Genomic DNA, 23,130 nt, shown 5'->3' with positions numbered 1-23,130 from the left:
ACAGCATATTAACCACTGAGTATATTTATTCTTTCCATTCATAAAAATAAAATATGAATAGAATAAATTGCTACAATTCTAATAATATTGTCTATTGCAATATCTGGGCAGGACAATATTGTGATATAAAATCTTGCATATGGACCAAGACTAATGTTGAAGCCTAAAATATGAATCTGTGAGAGACAATTGTCTCTTTGGTATCATCGATGAAAACAAGAAAAGACTCAAAGAGTCATGGCTGTCATGGGGAAATGTGGAAGCTGAAAACGCAGCATTTTTAGCAAAAGGGTCAGTCTCTAGTGTTCCTCTTGGAATCAGTTATAGCTGTTTTCACACAGAGATTTCACATTATTGCTGCAACCAAGGCTCGCCTTTATCTTTCACCTTTGTTTTTCACACTGAACCGAGCAGCGGCGGCTTCATGCCGCTCTAGTGTGTCATTTCATACAGCATGCAGTGCTGAGTGACCATGAAGATTATGACATTGAGATCTGTGGGTTTTTTTATTTCATGTTTCCACCAACTGTTCATAATCATATGAATGCAGTTATAGTGTGTTGTGATTGAGATCCTGACCCACCATGCATCCTGGAAAATGTCAAAGTTACATTTTTCGCTCTGAACATAATTACATAATCACCATCAGGAAACGGGTCGCTGTCTGACTCTCTTACTCACAGGGAGGGGGGTTGTTTTCTGGTGAGAGTTCACTGAAGTCTCGGTGTGGAGGGCTAAAAGTGACAGGGAAAGACTGTTTTTCGGGCTAAAGTGTGATGAAGAGTTGGTAGGACATACAGGATGACTGGGACTTTTCCATGTGTAAGTTCTGTGTTTTTCCCTTTTAGTAGATGCTGAAGACACAATCTGTTAGCACATTAATGTTGTTGGGTCATGTGGGACATTTCTCTTTTATTTGATGAGTGAAGGATCAAAATGTTACGCCCCTGCCGAACAAACTGACCCCCCATGTGCACCTCTGTGACTTTCATACGGATGGCAAGGCGGAATATGGGTGCCATGAGAAGGCAGTGCAAGTGAGGCTTATGTGTCATCTCAAGTTAATAGTTTTTTCCGGTCACAAAACCAATTTCCATACACCATCTGTTCTCTCACACCCCCACAACATGTACACAGAGTTTAGTTTCATATGCAGGCCCTCCTCTCTCTACTTCATGTTACTGTCTGTAGGAGGAAACCCAGGAGGGAGCAACATCCTGCAAAGAGGGCAGGGTCAGGAAAAGACCAGTGCAATTTATGGTGATACTGACTCATATCCTCACAGCCATGTTTGCTCATTTCCAGGAAAAGGATACTAGTGTCAGAAAAATAATTATAAAACTTCTTGCTGTGTAAAGGAATGCCTTTACAGACTAGTATTTAGAGGAACTATCACAGTGACCACAAACAATGAATTGTAAATATGAACAAAACTGTATGAATAAAATACATACATGAACAAATCTGAGCCTATCCTTTAATCTCAGTTTGACAAAAATGGATATCTGACAAACCACATTCAAAACTAAAACTGCGTCAAAACCTAACCCTGACCATACCTGATACAGTATGTAGTGCATGGTGCTGTAAGGCAGAGTGACCCCAAGTATCTATTCACGAGTAGAAACACTTCTTTTGACACCACCACCCATTAAAATCAAGCAATCTAGTACAACCATTACATTTATTTGAAACTGTTTGCTGCTCTGTTAAGGTAGGAGCCTCCACAGAACTACATGAACATGACAAAACACACAATGGTCTAAACAAGTCCGGTTCTGTTGGATTTTTGGTATTTTTGGTGACCTTTCTCACCATCAACTCTAAATAGGTTACAGACCTGTTAAACAGCAAGCTCATCCTGACAAGCACAGAGTTAATGATTAAAAGTGAGCTAAGCAGACTGAGCTGCACCACACTGGTCCATACCTCCATATCCACTGTACATGGTTGCCTTGGTGGTTGATGTCAAGTCTCTTTAGAGATGGGTCCACCAAATTCCAGACACAAGCGCTCAGTCTCAGTCCAAGTACACTCTTAGTTGCTACTCGATCCAATCTTTTATTTTTCTTCGTCTTCTACTTTCTTACTCTGTTTGGCATCTCTTTCACTTCTCTTATCTCTAACCAGAACTATTTCCCTTTTTCTCTTCCCCCATATCCACTGACAGTTGCTTATCCTCGGTCCATTTACCCACTGATCCCCTATCTCTCCTCAACAATGATACAAGATGAGGAGGGGGAGGAGGCAGGAGTGGGAGGAGGAAAAGGAAAGGGCAAGGCGGGTCCTCCCTCTTCCCGGCTGACACCACTGGTTTTTCCCGGTCCTTCCTCTCCCTGTTGAATGTATTGTTTCTGACCTACACCACACAATTCATTAGTCAGCCTCACGTAGCTGAACTTGACTTTTGCCGCAGCACGATGCAACGTCATACAGCAGCCAATTATGTTGGCCAATGAAGTTAATGTGAACACACATTCCTTAGCAAACCAACAGCATTTTAAACTTTACGATAGAACGATAGATAGATAGATAGATAGAACGATAGATAGATAGAACGATAGAACGAACGATAGAACGATAGATAGAACGATAGAACGATAGAACGATAGATAGATAGATAGATAGATTTACTTTAATGATCCCACACTGGGAAATTATTTTGTTACAGCAGTACACTGAAAAAAGTGTAACATGCAGTTGTTCATTCAAACTAATAACTGCCATTTGAAACAAGATAAAATTATTGATTTGATTGTGAAACTCATTATTTTTGCATTTAGAGACATCAATTTTGATTTGTACTGAACTAAATACACGTCCAAAGGACCCAAAGCAAAGTTTTTGATTCCTCTCAAACTATTATTTTTACTTCATGACCTGCAGGTAATATTTTTAGTTTGAGTCAAATTAATTGCGCATGCGCATTGCATACTGCACAGTCAGAGCACATGTTAAGTTCAGTAGCTCCCTCTAGGCATGCTGGCCAGACGCACCATTTGACATCGTGGATTTCGTCCAAAAATAAACGTAAGTAGCAAAGCAGTTGCTGATAATTAAAGTTTTAGTGTTTTGTGTTGTCAAAATTGCAAAGAATAGCCCAATTTAAGTACTTCAATGGGGCATAGCTGGCATGATTGTAGCTGGCTAGCTAGTTGGCAGGAGCAGGCTAGCTAGCTAGCATTTACCAGAAACGTTATGACCATGAATAATAATACATTTATTTTCTAACCCTTTACAGGTAATGGTAACGTAAGCTAGCCAAAAGCCATCGCTAGTCCAATTGGGCTACATTCAGGGCAAAACATTCAGACTGGACCCATCCTCTCGGGCTCAATTGTGTAGCCTCCTGCCCCTGATAGCAACAGTTGTCAGGACCGTAAGTTAAACGAAAGGGAATATGTTGCATATGGTTCATATATGTTAAAGATTAATAAATACATTTAATGTTATCTGTTGGCCAAGTGTCTTTTTTTAAAGAGTTTATAAGGTGGGAAACAAATTATTTTTGGAGTTGAGTCAAATAAAATGTGAAAAATATAGTTTGGATATATGTAAATTAATTAAGTGGTGTCAATGCAAAAAAATCAAGTTAATTTAGTTAAAAGTGAATACATTAGGTTGGTTCAATTTCAATTTATTAGTTTGGTTCAATAACTAAAATGTTAAGAAAATAGTTTGGATCAAGGCAAAGAATTTAGGTTGAGTCAAGTCAAGTATTATTGTTTATATCAACATAAAATAATTAGGTCATAAGAAGTTACTCAATTTAGATTCTGTGAAGTCAAATATTTTAGATGTGATATCTGGACATCAATTTTTTTAGTTTGAGCAAGGTTATACTTTTTCAGTGTAGTGGGTCCGCAAATAAAACACTTTGTACATAACATATAAATAGAAGCCAATATATACATAGTGTATATATACAGTGCACAGTGTGCTATAAACAATAAACAATAATAATATATACAACAAAACAAAATATGCAAAATATACTATAACAATAATAATATATACAACAAAACAGTAGAGAGACCAGAGTTCTCTGTCAGGCAGAGGTAAGAGAGTTGTTGTATAAAGTGATGGATTGTGGCAGGAAAGATTTCCTGTATCTATTGCTACGACAGCGAAGCTGAAGCAGCCTTCCGGAGAAGGTGCTCCGCTGTCTGACTAGTGTGAGTTGGAGAGGGTGGAGAGGATTATCCATGATGGATAACAGTTTTTTCAGTGTCCTCCTCTCCACCACAGCCTCCAGAGTGTCCTGTTTGCAGCCAATCACAGAGCCAACCTTCCTGATCAGTTTGTTGAGTCTGTTGGTGTCGCTGGCTCCAATGCTGCTTCCCCAACAAACCACAGCAAAGAAAAGTACACTGGCCACCACAGACTGATAAAAGATCTCCAACATCTTGCTGCACACATCGAAGGATCTCAGCTTCCTCAGGAAGTAAAATCTGCTCATCCCCTTCTTGTAAACAGCTTCAGTGTTAGATCTCCAGTCGAGTCTGTGATTGATGGTAACACCCAGGTACTTGTAATCCTCCACCGCCTCCACATCCTTTCCCAGAATGCGCAGTGGTTGGAAAGCCGTCTTCCTCTTCTTCCTGAAATCTATCACCATCTCTTTGGTCTTGCTGATGTTCAGCCGCAGGTGATTCTGTCCAGTCCACTCCACAAAGTTGTCCATCAGTGCCCTGTACTCCTCCTCCTGTCCCTCACTTATACACCCAACAACAGCCGAGTCGTCAGAAAACTTTTGTAGTCAGTAATCCAGGAGATCATTGTGTCGTCTACACTCATCACCCGCAGCTTCTCCCCCAGTAGCAGTGGCTGAATGGTGTTAAAAGCACTAGAGAAATCAAAGACTGTGATTCTCACAGTGCCTCCTCCACCATCCAGCTGCGAATGGGCTCGTTGCAGCAGGTAGATGACAGCGTGGGGCTGGTAAGCAAATTGCAGAGGGTCTAGCAGGGCTCTCACCTGCGGCCTCAGGTTGGCCAAAACCAGTCTCTCCAGCACCTTCATGACCTAAGATGTGAGGGCCACTAGTCATTGAGGTCTGATGGTGTTGACTTCTTTGGAACAGGAACCAGGCAGGAAGTCTTCCAAAGCACTGGTATTCTCTCCTGACCCAGGCTCAGGTTGTAGAGGTGTTGTAGGACAGGAGACAGCTGGCTGGCACATGTCTTCAGGATCCTGGGGCTGATACCGTCAGGGCCTGCAGCCTTCTGCTGGTGGAGTCTTTCCAGCTGTCTCCTAACCTGGCCTGCAGTCACAGTCATGCAGGGGAGGCTGCTGGTGTCTTCAGTGGAGGACGAGGAGGTGGAGGAGGAAGAGGTGGAGGTGGAGGAGGTGGAGGTGGAGGTGGAGGAGGAGGAGGAGAGGTGCTGCACAGGAGAGCTCACAGCAGGGGAGTGAGGGAGGAGGGGAGGAAGCATTTGGGGCAGTGAGGGTGTGTGGGGGTCTGGAGGTGTCATGGAGACGACAGAAGGCTGTGAGCTGAACCTATTGAAGAATCTGTTCAGCTGGTTTGCCCTCTCCAGGCTGCCCGATGACTGTCTGCCGCTCACCTTACACCCAGTGATCTGCCTCATACGAGTCCACACATCCCTCACATTGTTCTGCTGGAGTTTGGCCTCCAGCTTCCTCCTGTAGGCGTCTTTACAGGCCCTCAGCATATCCCTGAGTTCATGCTGCACTCTCCTCAGTTCTTCCCTGTCTCCAGACCTGAACGCCCTCTTCTTCTTGTTAAGAAGGGCTTTCAGGTCATTGGTGATCCACGGCTTATTATTAGGGAAGCAGCGTACAGTCTGGGTTGGCATGGTGGTGTGTTCACAGAACCTGATATATTCTGTGATGCAGTTGGTCATGCTGTCAAGATCCTCTCCATGTGGCTCAACAAGTGCATCCCAGTCTGTCGACTTAAAGCAGTCCTGTAGTGCGTCAGCAGCCTCCTGAGTCCACCTCCTCACACTCCTAGTGTGGACAGGCTGCCGCTGAACAAGAGGGACATACTTAGGGGTCAGCAGAACCAGGTTGTGGTCAGATCTTCCAAGAGGGGGGAGGGCTGTGGGACTGTATGCATCCTTAGCATTTGCATACAACAGATCAAGTGTGTTACAGTCTCTGGTGGGGCAGTCAACATACTGGTGAAATGTTGGGAGGGTTTTGTCCAGTGAGACGTGATTAAAATCCCCAGTGATGACAATAAATGCGTTAGGATGCTGCGTCTGTATCTGGGCAACAGCGGAGTGGATGACGTCACAGGCCAGCGCTGCATCAGCTGAAGGAGGAACGTACACACCGATAATGATGGCGGACGTGAATTCCCAGGGCAAATAATAAGGCCTCATCCCCACAGTCAACAGTTCAATGTCCGGGGTACAGAGACGTTTCTTCACATGAACATGTCCGGGATTACACCACCTCTCACTCACATACAGTGCAATCCCTCCTCCTTTCTTCTTTCCACTGCTTGTCACGTCCCTGTCCGCCCGAACAGTGCTGAAGCCGGGAATGGCCACGCTGTGGTCCGGGATGTGTGAGTGAAGCCATGTCTCCGTGAAACACAACACACTGCACTCACTCTGGAGAAGAGTTGCCAAAGATCAACGAAAATCAGAACAGAAATACAACAAAAACTACGAAAATACTTGAAAACCCACGGGAGCTGCTGTTACAGGCTGCCACCTAGTACGGTGCCATAGCAACCTAAAACTAAGGAAAACAAATTTCACAGTTCAGTTTCAAGTTCTAGTTGCTAAATCAAACAAATAAAGTTTCTGTAGTGTCTCTGCCAACACTTAAATTCAGTAGAAAGATTAAATTATCATTTACTACAGCATCTCCACCACCTGCTGCCATTTGATTATCAGCTGATAAAGAAACAGTGTAACATTTGCCAGAGTGACCTCAACCATTATAAAGTTTAGGTGCAGCATCTGAGCCATTTGGGGCACCACCTAATCAGATTCATGTGAAACCAAATGTGGAGGGTATCCAAACGGAATGACGTTTCCATGGTCAAATGGTCTAATGGTGGTCCTGTGTGAGGCAGTGACAGAAAGTAAACTATGTGTCAGTTCCATACATGAACACAAGACTAAAGAGCAGCTTATTAATGGAATGATGTGTTTTTTAAGTTTAAAAGCTTAAATGTCCTCTTGTGGAGGACCCCAATATATAAGATAACAGATAACACTACCTGCTATCTTGTATGCAAACCACATAATAGGGGTACCCTGCCCTTGGTGCTACATAAAAAGCAGGGGTGGCAGTGTTGCTGTCAAACGTGAGTAGTTTGAGCAGATCTGATACCACAACAGAACAAGCACATTGAACAGTACTCTGTATTTTCTTATTTGTCTATATCCAGCAGGACAACCAATACTTTTAAAAGGAAGAACCACGGGGAACACTTTTATAAAGCAAAAACTACACAACATACACATGGTACATTTCTCAGCAGAAGGGAACAGAGTCTTCCTTTTGTAAATGTTTGCCATTTGCTGGATTTTCTTTTAGATTACTTGGATGCTTGAATATCTTTTTTTATTCCAGGGGCCCAGCATTACCTCCATTCTATGGACAAAGATATCTGACATACAAATAACATCCAGGCCACATTGCCTCTGGAGAAGCATGTGTGAGTCGTAGAACCTTTACATTTTTCATTAATGTGCCCATGTAAACCAGTAAGAGCAGTGACACAGCCCGCATGATTAGTATTAAGGTGCGGCAGCAGCCTAGATTTAACGATATTTTTCTTGCGTCGCATGCACAGCTCTCAACAAAAATAGAAAACAATCTGTGAATAATCATATTGACATATTGTGTCTCAATACAGCTTTACTGGTACAACGGGTGAAGGGCAGTACTTTTCTGGTGCAGTCCCACCATCCAAATGAGGGAAAGCACCGCAGCAGCAACACTGTCTGTGTGGACACTAGGTGTGGGACAGAATATCAATACATCAATATATCATTGTTCTTCCTTATGCGATACCAATAAGGATACACTGGTGTCAAATATCGATATTCTAATTTAAAAAATCTCTCTAAACTTTCTCTGATTCAGATTCCCTGGCCAATTTGACTCCCCAGCATTGCTTTCTATGGCTCCTCTTGGTAACCCTTATTACATGACTGAGAGAAACTTGGCAGAAGAAGGGGAGGGTTACAGTCAGATCATGGCAGACAGCAAAGTTAAGAAAGTTACATTAAGAGATGTCCTAGCAACACAAACAAAATCTGTCAACTACGCGAAACGCAAGAACTGTCTGGTAAAAGTAAAGTACGTGGTGACCACCACAAACATGCACAGCCAGGTGCAACACCCCCGCTCTGATCTCATCATTGAGAAAGCCACAAATGCTAAGGTTGCAAGTCAACCTGCAGCGGTGAAAGCAATGTTTGAAGCAAAGCTTCCTATCTCTTCAAGTCATCACTGGGTTTAGCTGCAAGGACATCTGCCCTTACAGCGTAGTCCTAAAGTTTTCTGACAAATGCTTCACTGGAACAAAGATATCAAATACTAAGCAGAAAATATTTCACAGAAAAAAGCTCTTTATGAGGAATTGAGAGGAAAAGTGGAGGATGCACTACAGTCTGCAAAGAACATTGTGCACACCTGCGATGGATGGACTTTACGGGCCACAAGTCCTATGTGACAATCTCTGCCCATTTTATAGATAACAAGTGGGATATGCATTCGTTCACGCTACAAATGAGGGGAATGCACATGAGACATTTTCAGACATTTTGTTTTCTTCAGTTAGACAGCTATCATGATGTATTGTTATATGATTGTCTTGCCATAAATTGATTATATTGGGTTGTATTGTAATATGATCAGTATCGTAGCTGTTCCTTTATGTATTTCGCGTTTTCTTCCTTGTCATGACAATAGTTTTGACCTCATAGTTCAACTTGAAAACAGGATCCATCTTCCCCTTGTATCAAAGGGGGAGGTGGCGTAACTTGTGGGGCTTCAGACCACAGTCTGTGTGTGTGTGTCTATGTGTGTGAGCATGTGTGCGTACAGATGGGGTGGGAGGGTTGACTGAATGGGAGTGAAAGAAGCTTTGCTGAATCTACATTGCAAAAAAAGATCTTCATCACTATTATGAGAAAAGAAAAATATTTTTAGATCAATATGAGCCTATGATGCAGCTAATAAGATTTTGATGGGCTGTCAATGTCTGGGTTATTTATGGGAAACACTGCAAGAGAACCGTAAATATAAGGGGTACACCGTTTATCGACTGGCCAGTACCTAAGATGTGTTGTTCACGAACTAAAACACATGGAACTACATTCGTGTTTGGCCATTCCTGTTATACATCTGATTGGTTAGGGTGTTTACATCTGATTTCAACTGCTACAGTGATTCAGAAGAGAGCTGGCCCAACAATTAATACATCTCCCACACCCACCTGTCTCCACTCAATCAACATCATGCATCATTTTTCTGCTCAGTCGTCTAACACACACTCACACACACACACAGATAATATGGAACCAAATACTTTACATTCCTGTCATATTTCTTACACCGAGTACGCTTGTGTAACTTCAACTTTTTCAACTTCCTCCTTCACTGTTGATACTGTTGTCCTTAAACCTTTTATATTTGACTTAGAGCTCTAAATTTATTTACATGTATAATAATGCTTCAGAATTTGAAGGTGACCTGTTGAGACACAAAATCTAAGTTTACATTTTGTGTTATTCACTGAAACACATAGTGGGTTTCCTTTAGGTTGAACAAAAGTGTCATTTGCAAACCTTAAGTATTTTAAATCCAGCATTTTTTGCATGTCTACCAGCCAGCAGTCTTTTTCTATGACCCCAGGAGGAGCCTAGTGGCACATCCATGTGCTTCTACTGGGGATCCATGAATAATAAAATATATAAAATATACTGGTTGATCACTGTAATGGTGTGAAACCACTGGCAGGGCTGTGCAACTAGTCACCTGTGTGTACATACCTGTGCACTTGCATCCTGCACAGACAAACAAAATGGATGCTCACTTATAAAAAATATAAAATAAAAAGGTCCCATAGCAGTCTAAACTGCTGGAGGTGTGGGGTGGGTGTTGGCACTCTCTTCCACATGATGTGGTCCTGCCCTGTAGTACAACAACTTTGGGCTGGGTCCAGACATGCCTCATGATGGGGAGAAAACTTATTGTAACAGAATGGAAAGCGATCTCCCTGCCGCCAGTCAGGATGTGGTTTTCGCAGCTTGTTATTGTTGCTGCGCATGAGCGCATTTCCTTTACGTTGACCAATCAGGTAGATAAATACAGTGCAAAGTGGGGGAATTAAATCTCATTTATCAAAGGTCCCTTATCTCTCTATAAAAGCAAGGAATCTCTGTCTGTCTGTCTGTCTGTCTGTGTGTGTGTGTGTGTGTGTGTGTGTGTGTGTGTGTGTGTGTGTGTGTTCCTCAAATATCTCTGCGGATCAGGATCAGACTGACCTGAGACTTTCAACATGGCTGCTGCGTGGTTCAGTGGTGTGCATCTAAGCATTTGCTTGGACTGCAATGATACCGTGAATAAATTATTTCATAAATGCTTTACAAATTCCGCCGAGCATTGTCCACCGGAGCCACCACAGTCACGTGCGCACCAGAGCCAATCACTGCACACCGTGGCCACGTGCGCACCAGAGCCAATCACTGCAGAGCTCAAGCCCATGACATACCTGAAGAAACTAGCGGATTTATACCTGCAGCGGCGCGAGCTGAACCTGGATTTTGCTGGTGGTTCGGTCCCGTTCTGTTCTGTTCTGTGCATCTAAACTGACTGCTGTGGATTAATGAGATTAAACGAGTCCGGACCGAGTCTGTTCGGGTCTGAGGAGATCCGGAGACGTGGGGACAACAAAGTGGAATCGGAATCTGTGGATGTTCGTGTGTAGCTAGCGGCTAGCTAGCAGCTAGCAGCTAGCTACACGGCCCACCTCCCGAGGCGACGGACCGGACGCATCGGCACATCCAAAACCGGACCAAGGGTAAATAATGTTCGCCACGCTTTCATGAACATTGCCGTCATGTTTGCTTTGTGTCTGGTGCAGGAAGAAATGGTAAAAACGGGCTTTTGTCATGAAAGTGTCCAAGCAGCAAGTTTGGTTGTTGAGGAACAGGAAGTTGTGGGAGGGACGTAGGCGGATGATTGACAGGCAACGACGGTCGGTGTATAGACAGCGATATTGAGAGTTGAGAGATTTGTGACATTTAGCGTGTTTGGAGTGTGTAGTTAGTGTGTTATGTAGTGTTTGGGGTAGTGTGTTTAGTGTGTAGTGGTGTCGTTTTTTTGTTTAATGAGTCAGAATAATGAGGAGAAGCTGAATGTGGAGCAGGCAGTGCAGCTCTTCATTCAGCTGGAAGGAGCAGACCTGAGCATTGCCTGCATTTAAATGTAAATAGTTACATATAACTTCGTAAATGTTTAAAATGTATGCACAAATTTAGCAAACAACAATTTATATTTGCATTATAAGTGAAAAAAAAAAAGGTTTGTTAAACATATTTGTGGTTTTCACAGTAAAAAAATCTAACTTTTTCTACTCGGATTTTATGTTTTTTTTTTGTAATTTTAGGTCCATTGTGTTAATACAGTATGTCAAAATAAAAAAATAACTGTACAGTCACACATGTGAGGTTGTGCTGAAAATAATAACACCAAGTAAATAGTTTTTAAGGTGAAATATAATGGCAAAATCAAAAATAGTCAAAAACGGCCAATTATACCCTGGAATATCGGATTTCACAACAAACCTAAATATCCCCGACGCCTCACCTTCAAACACAGCCTCATTTGGCCACCCATGAAAAAGCTACTTAACCTCCCACTTTTTTATAGGAATATAGGAATAGGAAACAGCCCCTCGCAGTCCACGTGCGTCGAGGCATGCTGCCATTGGGGTGTGCCGCGTAGATGTATTCAGGGCAAGACCCTTTACATGTTTGAGCAATTTGGAGTGATGGCATATTGTACGTGGAAGTTAAAATAAGTTGATGGTTTTATGGCAAAGCGTCAAAATGGACCGCGTGACCAGGTGTGACGTAGGTGAAAGCTTTTGATACATTTTGTCTACAGATGCTACTTGCAAAGCTTGTTGCAAATCAGTGAAATGGCCTAGTAGGAGTTGGAAAAAGTAAGTTTATAATTTTTTCACAGAGCCTTAGTGGCTCATGGGGAAGTAGTCACCTGAGTTTCATGTCATTCAGACAGACCAATGTGGAGATATGCAGCACTTCGTGTTTTGAGTAAAATGTACAGGAAGTTATGATTTAATAACTTGAGTATTGTTTGGAATATTAAAATTATTTTAATAATTTTTTGCGAAAAGTTTTTTTTTGCGACATTTAGCGAATTTGCGAAAAAAAACATTCGCGGTTGGCGAAAATGGGCGTGGCCTATACCACAAGATTCAGCAAAATTCAGTGAACGCTTGGATATAAGGTTTTTGAATGTGCGAAAAAGTATATGTGAGGTATAAGCCAAAACGCACTTTACTTGATTAAAGCGCCACTGACAAATCTGAAAAATGTGATCATTTGGGAGGAAAAAGTCATCATTCGAAAAACAATAGGGACCTCGCAGGTCAAGACCTGATGTTGTTTCTGGTTTCCAAACATTCCAATTACCGATTACAAGAAAAAGTCCCATAGCGTTACTAGAAGTCAGAAATGCTACAGGAAACCTCTTACTTACTCACTAAAAACACAGATCTCGGTTGTTATGGTGGTGATATTAAAAATAAGTCTGTTTTTTTCAAGTCTATCTGAATATAATAATAACAAGTGTTAATTCATACAACACAGAAATGGTTAATTGTGGGGAAATTATGCATTTATATATAAACTTTATTTGATAAAATTTTTCATTCTATCCCACAAAAAGGCATAAAATGGGACACCAAAGGTTTTAGAGATGTAACAAGATATCATCACAATATATATAGTCCACGATACAATATTCATCATATGTGACCCAGTCTGGCGAAATGAGTCGGAAGTCGCAACGTTCTAATTTGAGATACGGCCGATTACATTAATAAACATTGAAAATATATATATATTTTTTTATCTTGTATGAAAGAAAAGGTATTCAAAAGTCATCCTCCAAAGTTTCATACTCCAGATAACTATGTAAAAGGTACTTACATTGCTAATTAAGTTGACTTATAACTTTTAAATCTTACAAAAAATGCGAGCGATAAACACTCGTAACGGCTCCCCTCGTCTGACCCGAGGATTCCCCTATGTTTTGGGTATCCCCTGAAACGTCAGGATCTCTGCTTCCCAAAGATGGTGATAGGCATCTTGTGGGATCCAATCAAAATGCTTAAATCGTGTATGCAAATGATCAAAATTAGCATACAAGCATCAGAGGCCTTCGCTCAGGAATACCGGCGCGCGATTGGTCCAGCTAGCGGCCTGTCAGAAGCGCTCTGTTGCCAGCCAGATTAACTTTTTAAAGTCCTCATCTAAAATTAGCGATTTGTGTTTATTCCACGTACCATCATTTTAGGGTAGTGTGTAGTGCTTAGTGTGAAGATGTCACTGTCAAAAGAAAAGAATATAGCCAAAGCTTTGAACGCTATTGACGGATCCAATTTGCGGTCTGCTGCCGGCCAGCAAGAGTGGATTAAGCTAGTCAACGATTTTTTTGGACGTGATCCTGTGTCATCCTCTGATGAAGAAAATGTCAGTGATGAAGATGAGACATTGGAGCCTGAAACCACCAGTATTCACGACGGTATTGACGACGAGGACAACAACTTGGATGAGGATGAAAACTTGAGTGAGCCTGTCACTGACTTGGGAGAAGTTGAAAGGGCAATGTCAAGTTGTGAAGCAGTGTCTGTGGGTACAGTGAATGAAAACCGAGATGACGAAATTAGAAAAATACGTGAATTTTCTTGCAATGGGTGCAAGCTAAACAATGGGGAGCCGTGTTTTAAATCATTCAATGAGGACTTCGTTCATGATCTTCGGTTATCCATGGCATCTCTCACGGAATACGAGAAAGATCTCGTTCTTTTAGGGAAAATTAGCTGCCATTTCCAGAACAGTGATTTCACAAGGTGTTCGAGGAAAAAAACACAGCGGGAGCGTCAGCATCAGAGGACAGAGCACTACGTGAACGGGAGAGTTTGTCGTGAAACATTCAAGTTCCTACATTGGTAAGTAGCTTTAAAAATACTGTGTTTGTGTAAATCTGATTCAGCACTAGGCTATATTTCACCATGTATGTCAAATACATTGTTTAACATTTTACTGACAGTACGCTACGTTCTCGTTTTTATTTCAGCATCAGCCAAAATAAACTGACAGCTCTCCTTAAGCACTATAAGGAAAATGGCTTGACCCCGCGAGTTAAGAGGTCCGGAGGTCGTCAGGGAAAAGATAAGCGACCGCTCACGCATGACGACATCTGTCGCGTCGTTTCCTTCATCGTGAACTTTGCGGAGCTTCACGCATTGGTTCTCCCTGGTCGCGTCCCTGGATACAAACGCTTTGATATCAAGCTGCTGCCCTCTCATTACACCAAGGCCACAGTTTTTCGAGCGTATGAAACGGCAATTAAGGCAATAGGTGAGTAACAGTCTGTGTGCTGATAGCCTGTTATGCTGAAGAAACATAACTTGACGATATGAAAATACTGTAGGCATATACTACTTGTAGATATAATGGTTTGAACTGGAGCCACAAACCACCAGGAAACACAGGTTGCAATCATTATTTGATTATTCCCCCAGAATGATGTGAATGTTGGTATTATAATCAGTCCTGGTTCAGTGCCATGGTTCTAAAAGAAAATAAACGAATTACAATATAATTACAATAGCAAATTAGACATTCAGGTCTGAATAATGTCAAATACTTGCAAATTAGAATACAATTATTATTTCAAATAATAATAAGATGAAGATAATTCAATTCATACTGCTCTTCCTCTCCTGTTCCTCTCCTCTCCTCTCTCTCTGCAAAGGACAAGTGACAGGCATTAACAATAATTGTTAACATTAACAAACTACACATAAGCTAGCTGGCCATAATGCAGGATCGCTGGAATAAAGTGTGTAATCAGTCTCTGATCCATCCTGCTCAGACTCTTCAACGGGGCAGCGTGCCCCTCCTGCATCACTCTCTCTGTCACCTGACTGCAGCTGGATCTCTCTCCTCTCTGATGGAGCTTCCAAACTCAACTGTTTCTGTCAAAGATAACGTGTTGTGTCAGGCTTTTATACAAGCTAATGGATGTTAACATTAGAGCAGGCCAGTTAGATTACGTCAAGGTCTCAAATATACATGGCAAACTCAGGTGAGCACCACTCAGCCTGGTGAAAGTTTGGAGACACAGAGGAGAAAAGCCTCATCCAGGCCTCTATTTATAAAGTGGGATTAACATTGGGAGGTGCTTGCACCACTATTCCACTTGTCATGAGCCACTGACATGAAGGGGAACAAACCTACAGTTTCTAACACTATTAATTGTATGTATTCATTCATGTATGTATTTATTTATTTACATCAGTTTATCATTAGGACCTGTGTGCATTAATACAGAATGCATAAGTGTATTAATACAGAAATTGAGCAAGCTCTTCCCTACTTTGTTTTATCAGAGCATCGTGTGGTGAACATTGTCACCTTTCGACGGCTGTGGAAGACCCTTGTGCCCTACATCGTCCGGACAAAGCCAATGACCGACTTGTGTTGGCAATGCCAAAAAAACAACTCAGCAATCTATAAGTCTGCCAACCTGACGGAGGCAGAGAAATCCGATCGCTGCAAAAATCAGGAGGACCACCTCATGAAAGTGACCCTAGAACGGTCACTGTATCAAGAAATGGTTCAGAATGCTAGGGATACGGTGAAAGTCAACAGCATTCATGAACTCTGTCCTTGTGACCCATGCTTCCGAGACATGACAATGCACTACTCCTTTGATTTCGCACAGCAGGTGCATTTCCCCTCCGATCCGCTTCAACCCGGTCCCATGTACTTTCTGACCCCTCGAAAGTGTGGCTTGTTCGGCATCAACTGTGAGGCCATTCCAAGGCAAGTTAATTACCTTATTGATGAATGTGTGTGCATCACGAAAGGATCAAATGCTGTGGTGTCATTCCTTGACCATTTCTTCACCCGATATGGCATGGGTGAAAAGCATCTCTAGTTACACAGTGACAACTGTCCTGGACAGAACAAGAACAATACGATGCTACAGTACCTGCTATGGAGAGTGCTTCATGGTTTCCATGAAACGGTTTCATTGAACTTCCTGGTAGTAGGTCACACAAAGTTTGCGCCAGATTGGGCATTCAGCCTGGTGAAGCAAATGTATCGGCGAAAGATGGTATCCTGTCTGGATGATGTTGTTGAAGCCGTCAGAAGCAGTACACAGACTGGAGTTAACATCGCACAACTTGTTGGACGGGAAAATGGGGAAGTCTTTGTGGAGCAGCGTGACTGGCAGTCATTCCTCAAGCCATTCTTCCAAACCTTCCCTGGTATAACCCAACACCAGCATTACAGGTGTGTAATTAGGTAGCATTTGCCAACATTAACATGAAAAATAGGAGTTGCTGAAGCAGATGCTTATTATTCTAAAGTTCTGCAATTGATAATAATTTGTGTGTGTGTGTATTACATGGGTATTTGTGTACTTTTAGGGACAGTGAATGGATGTTTTACTAATTCTTATTCAATCTTCTATTTTTCAGAATGAGCAGTAACCATCCTGGCTGGGTGTTCTACAAGGACTTCGCCAATTCTGAGGAGCAAGGAATATGCCTGCTCAAAGAAGACGCACCACCACTGAGGAGACCTGCTGTTGTCAAGCCTCCTGGCCTGGACTTGAAAAGACAGAATTATCTGTATGAAAGTATTTATTTATGTTGTTTATTTCGGGCATGTCAATTCATAAACATCACATTTCATCATTGTTCAAATAATACAATACACATGGCCGAAAGGGAAAAGCGGGAGAAGCCAAAGCTTTTCAAGTCCCGCCCCCAGTATTCATGAGTTTTGCACAGAAAACACAAAAGACATTACCTGCCCAAAACCAGCTACGGGGAAGGTAAGCCGTCCCTCTCCTTGCCCAGCAAAGAGAAGAAAAACTGAAATGTGAAATGTTGTTGTTGTTGTCTTATTTCTGTGCTTGTCAGCCTACCACCTCCACTTGGACCTCATCCTCTTGTCAGTTAAGTTTGTGTTAAAAGTTTTTAGAAGAATTTAGCATGCGCCACGTTTCATAAAGGTACAATGCAGAGGTAGTCAGTCACAGTTATATCAGTTCTTTATTAATGGCCATAAATGTGTTTTGTGAGGTCAGAGTAACCTTAACAACTAACTTCTGGTCAGTTCACTTTCAAATTAATGTTCAGTTTTTTCTCTTATTTCTCTAAACAAAGATCACAATGCATTTCATTAATATATTTCATAATTGTAAATGTAAGTCAAAATGTATGAGTGTATATTACAAAATATGGGATTTATCTGGGGGGGATCTCCATGAGAAAGTATTTGATTTGTTTTAATCTGTTATTTAATGTAATCAATTGCCTTGTCTTAACATGTATGAAATATACACACACATTTTGAAAAGCAGTCCACTCCTGTAACACTGTTGGATTCATTATGGACAGTTTGAAAACATGAGACAGGGTCACCTTTTTTATTCCACACACTCTTCTTTTTTCAAAATCCGGTGCCTACATTACCCACAACTGCAACCTAGCAACTGAATGACATCACTGGAGGCAGTATATCAGATTACACGCAGCTTCCTCTGGAGCCATGAAGGCTTAATACCACTTTTTATCACATATGCGGTAGTACTCCCCAAGATCTGTAAACACACTGTAAGGTGTAAAACTGGTGGAGTTACCCTTTAATTTTATGACTATTACATTTAGATTTGTATTGCTTTTAATTTGGGCGTGGTAGCTGTGTTTTAGTTGATTTCAGGGGGTTACTGGGGGGTCAGAGGTCAACTCCTATGCGTGCTGCTCACTGTTCACTGCATTGTGACGGTAAACAGTGGAAATTTGTCTTGTGATACCCTTGATGGGGATAGGAACTTGGCTGACTGTCAATGTCTGCTCAGCTGTGATTACACACACACACACACACACACACACACACCCTCTGTACAAACTTGTACAAACTAATTTTTTTTGTAAATGTTCATAATTTTTTGATAAATTGTCTTTTCTAAAATATGAATTTAAATCAATATTTGAATAAATAATAATGAAATCATCTAAGCTTCAGTTTGGTTTAATTGGTGAAATTTAGCTGTAAAAAAATGAGTGCATCTCTTTGGATGCTAACGATTTGTAAAGATATAAACAAAAAACGGACAAAAAAACTTTAAACACGATTTTCTCAGGTTTTCCACTGGAAAAAGATGGTGGGTGGCCATATTTTAAATGGATGTGTCTTGACAACCGTTCAAGGTATGACTTAAACTAGGATATCATTTTAAAGCTTATTTTCTCATCATTGATACCAAAATCTCAATGTTGAGCATAGGGTCACTGTGACTCATTTTGCCAGACTGGGTCACATATCTAAAAAGAAAAGAAGAATAAAAATGGCCTGCACAATTTTCTTTAATAATAAATGTGATGTGATCTTTATACAATTTACTGTTTAACTGAGGTCCTTCTACTTTCCTTCTATAATAAAATAAAAGTAGTGTGTTCTGTGTTGATGACACCGCAAAAATCTCTAAACAGAGATAAGTCAAAGCACTTCTTCCAGTCCTTCGGTTGGGAACACTCCATGTTGTTTTGTATACAACACATACATATAACTGCAGTTCCACGTGATTATGTAATTATCGCCGGAACTACTCTGTCTCACAACTCCAGCTGTTCAGCAGAGTTTCGAAACGGACATGCATCCAGTGGAATTCTTGAGTAACACAGTCAAGCATGGAGAACAAAACCGGCAAACCAATCAGAGGCAGAGAAAGGCGGGTCTGTCTTCTTCAGCAGTATGACTGCTCCCTTTGCTGTTTAAACAGAACAATACAATGACAAGGAGCAATACAGTGCATTCATAAATTGGCAAACTTGACAAGAAATAACCATGTGATACGTTGGTAAATATTGTCACGCTATTTTCTAATCACGATGTTGTGAAAATTAGGTATATTGTTGCATCCCTAAAAAATGTACCATAAATGCCAATTAACAGTCATGGCCTGGTAGTCTTGTACGACTTTGTCCCTAACACTTTAGCTGTTCAACTGATGCTAATAGTAAATACCGAACACTTCATACAGCCGAAGTAACTCAGGAACAGTAAAGACTTGTCAGGAAAGTCTATAAAATGTTGCATCTTTATCATTCTTATTGATTTATTTAGTTCCGGTGACCTCACATACTTCTAATATGCCTCCACTAAATTTGAATTACGCAAGTCAAAAGGCCTTGAATAAGTGAAGTTGCTTTTGCTGTCTCTCATCTCCATTATCCATTTCATCCCCAAGTGTGAAGGCACTTATTACCACACCTTTACTTTCTCTTCTCCTGCTTTCCGAGAAGGTCTAAATCTTAACTGCAGTTTTCCCACCCTAGTTTTCCCCATATCCTTAAAATATATCCATCTTAAGCCCGATGTGGTTTGCCATTACTCACCCAGCACTCCCTCTCTTATGCAAGTGTCACAGAAATAGTAAAAACTTATTGTACAATAAAAAAAGTCATTCATAAATGAGTTTACAAATTAATGTATTATTCATTATCATTCAATTATTATTATCATTATTATCAATATCCATATCAATAACAATAATAATAATAATAATAATGATAAAAGGATTTTACAAAAACAACAGGCAAAGTTTACAAACTAATTTATCAATGGCTATTTTTAAAGTACAAATAGTTAAATGCTTTGTTATCATTACCGTGAAACTTGTGATCCTCCATATTCTCTTCCTTCCTGCCTCTCTGTATATGCATAGTTAACCCTAACCCTTCATACATTTATCATCCAATCAAATTCAAACTTTTTTACACTTTCCATAACTGCTGACCATTTTTTTTTACCTCCCAAGCATCCATTTGTTTTATTCTGTTTCCACACAATATTAATATTAACTTACTTTCAACGTAACAAGATAAGATAGCCAGTTGTTTACAGGGACCATACAGTCTTATCCATGTTCAGAGTCATTCTGTGGTAATACAGTAATTAGCAGGGACTGTGCTAGGACCTCCTTATTCCACTCCATCTCTTAAAGCTCTGCTAGCATTATTGCTTTCTGTTGATTACATACTGCAATCACTATGTGATGCAAGGCTTTTCTAGCCCTCTCAACTTTTCTTTGTTAAGCAGTTTCGAGAGAGAGGGAGAGAGAGAGAGAGAGAGAGAGAGAGAGAGAGAGAGAGAGAGAGAGAGAGAGAAAGATTTGCTTTCGATTTTTAAGAATGACATTATTCTACGAATAAATATGATCAAGACAAATCAGTAAATAAGTACACAATGAAATCACAATAACTCTTCAGAAACAAACAGCTGGCTTTCCTTTGCAGAGCGCAACACATCATCGTGTGCCCAAATCAGGCTGAAGTCACCCACATCCTTCATTTCTCTATAATACTTAAAATGGATAATTATTCTGGCGCTGACCATCCTCTTGAACATCAGTGTCAGATTAATGCCTACCAAGTGGTCAATTTTCCTCCCCCTACTCACAAACAGCCATCTTCGCTTGTCCCAAAATGAAGTTTGCTAGTTGACATTTGTGTTTGGATGGCTTTTTGTACTTGAAACCACAAATGAACACTTGTCTGTAGAACATTTCCCCCATTATTTTTAAACAATTTCTCCAACAAGATGAACAATGGTGCCAGACGCACACACTCTGAAAAACAGTGGAATACAGTTTCCTTTTGAGGACAGAAAGGACAAGCATCACTTACACCTCTGGTAATAACAGTCAGGACTGCTACGAGCCATGTGAGAGCCTCCACTGTAGGTCGGCTGCCCTCTTTGTTAACGGGGGCTTCTACAAGCCTCTCCAGGCAGGTTTAACATCACAAGTGCAGGTGACCTCGCAAAGGTGTGTCATCATGAAGCTTATTTTTGTTAAGACACTTCACCATGACTTTGTACACAGTTTTACCTTTGACCTCTTGTAGGTTTAGCAGTGCACAACTGTTCTCCCCCACAACAGAACCAATGAAGTTACCAAACCTTGGATGAACATCTAGAGGAGGAAAAAGATTGTCAGCATTAGGCACAGGCACACACAGACAGTGTTTCCAGTGACCATGGAGCTGCTTGATAATCCTCTCTGATCTTATTCCCAGGCTTGCTGCTAGTGCAGCTGCATTGTTTAAATCAGATCCGGCAACGTCCACCACAGATCTGAGAGTTAAAATCCTTTTTCTGCAGAACAATTCAGTCACTGCTGATCCTACCCAGCAGGGGGTGTCCAAATGTCCTCCGTGCACCACCGGCTTCCTCAACCATAAGTAATGGGAGTCACTGTGCTCCAGTCTCTCCTTCACCAATATGAAGACACCACGGTAGAAGGGTGGTACAGACTGAAGTCTAAAAGGTTGTACATCCTTTCAAACAATGAATCATGCAGTCCCAGACCACCAAACTGTCGAAGGACCTTGTGTGCAAGCGGTCTCCATACCAAGCCTTTAGAGCCAAACAGTAGTCTCTGGATAAAATAGTGGCGAAAAGTAGTGAAAGTGGAGGAATCTAATGTAGTTTATCCCAGAAGAAGTTTACCAGGATAGTTATAGAATAGAATTGTGGAGAGCAAGTTATGTGCCATAAAAAAGAGGACACCAGACTGTTGATCAGTAGTGTGCACCCTCCATATGACATGCTTGGAAGAAGCCATCTCCATTTTCTAAGCTTGCCCCCATTTTCTCCCAGTTTTTTTTCCTAGCATGGATTCCTCCCCCAAAAACACCCCCAAGCACTTCAGTCCCACTTTCTTCCATGTGAGCCCTCCTGGTAGAGTCAAGGTGTTTAAAATCTTTTTCCCAGTGAGCACAGCTTCACTCTTTTTCCAGTTAATGGTGGCAGGGGATATTTTGTTAAAAATAAAATTTTCTTCTAAAATGTGAATAACGCTCTGTGTACTGAGGATAATCACCACATCATCCGCGTACGCTGATATCTTAAGTGCTGACGTGCACCCTGGAAAACAAACACCGGAGATCTCTCTCCTGAGTTTGTTCAGCAGAGGTTCAATGGCAAGGGAATATAACATCCCAGAAATAGAGCATTCCTGCCGTACCCCCCTCTAGACCACATAAGATGCTGCCAAGCCACTAGGGGTGGGACGATACGGGTAACTCACAATTCGATACTGTGACGATATTTGGCCCACGATAATGATAATATCACAATACACGATATCTGCAATATTCGATATATTGCAAGGAATTTCATCAACGATATATCACGATATGTGACTGAAAAAGGAAAAATATCCATAAAAAGGAAAACTTCTTATGCATCTATTGCATTTATTTTATTTTATTTTCTATAAATGTAATATGCCTTGATGTGTCCAGGTTGACCCAAAGCACTTTTATGTTCCCACTTCCCAGGTACTGGATGGGTGAACATAACTCTGCACATAATTGGTTGCATACTGAAATGTGCCCAATATTTCATTAAATTTTTATGTTATTCTTATCTTGTTTAACTATTGTTAAACTACAACGGGCCCAAGTTTACATAAAACAAGTTGCTACTGACTTTTCAGTATCAGAAAGCACTGTCCTGGTTTACATAAGACATGTTAATGTTCATGCACTTTAATGTGTCCAGCTCAGGGTTCTGCGCTGCGCCACTATACTCATTTTCAATGTAAGCTGCTTTATAGCGGGTGTTAGTGGGCTGCCGCGGTCTTCTCGTTAAAAAACGCTCCCCCCCGCGCTGACGGCGATAACGACCGCACCAGTGTTCTCCCGTCATCTGTCTCGTAAAAGCCAAAGTGAGTCCACACTTTAGAGTGGAAACTTGCGGGTGGGTCTTTGATTTGTTTTTCGTTTTTCGTATTATCCACCATTCTTGCATCCGTTCTTCTGTTGGTAACTCGTCTTCTTCACCGGCCGCTGCT

At 41.3% G+C, this 23,130-nt stretch overlaps 1 protein-coding gene across 3 annotated transcripts in view; it reads right to left on the bottom strand.

The window, feature by feature from the left end:
- The window catches only part of ripor1 (RHO family interacting cell polarization regulator 1), a 104,018-nt gene that overhangs the window by 47,734 nt on the left and 33,154 nt on the right, over positions 1-23,130 (bottom strand). The window contains exon 1 of one of the 3 annotated variants that reach the window (XM_030426294.1): positions 1,930-2,492. The exons of 1 other annotated variant lie outside the window; for it this stretch is intronic. In XM_030426294.1, the coding sequence (XP_030282154.1) occupies positions 1,930-1,948 (19 nt within the window). In that variant the 5' untranslated portion in view covers positions 1,949-2,492. Of the gene's footprint in view, positions 1-1,929; positions 2,493-23,130 lie in introns of those variants that run through there. One more of the 3 variants, XM_030426296.1, reaches the window with a different exon arrangement.

Source organism: Sparus aurata, chromosome 8 (assembly GCF_900880675.1).
Source record: "Sparus aurata chromosome 8, fSpaAur1.1, whole genome shotgun sequence".
Taxonomy (NCBI): Eukaryota; Metazoa; Chordata; class Actinopteri; order Spariformes; family Sparidae; genus Sparus; species Sparus aurata.
Note: the sequence above shows the minus strand (reverse complement) of the source record. Positions and strands in the feature narration are given on the sequence as shown.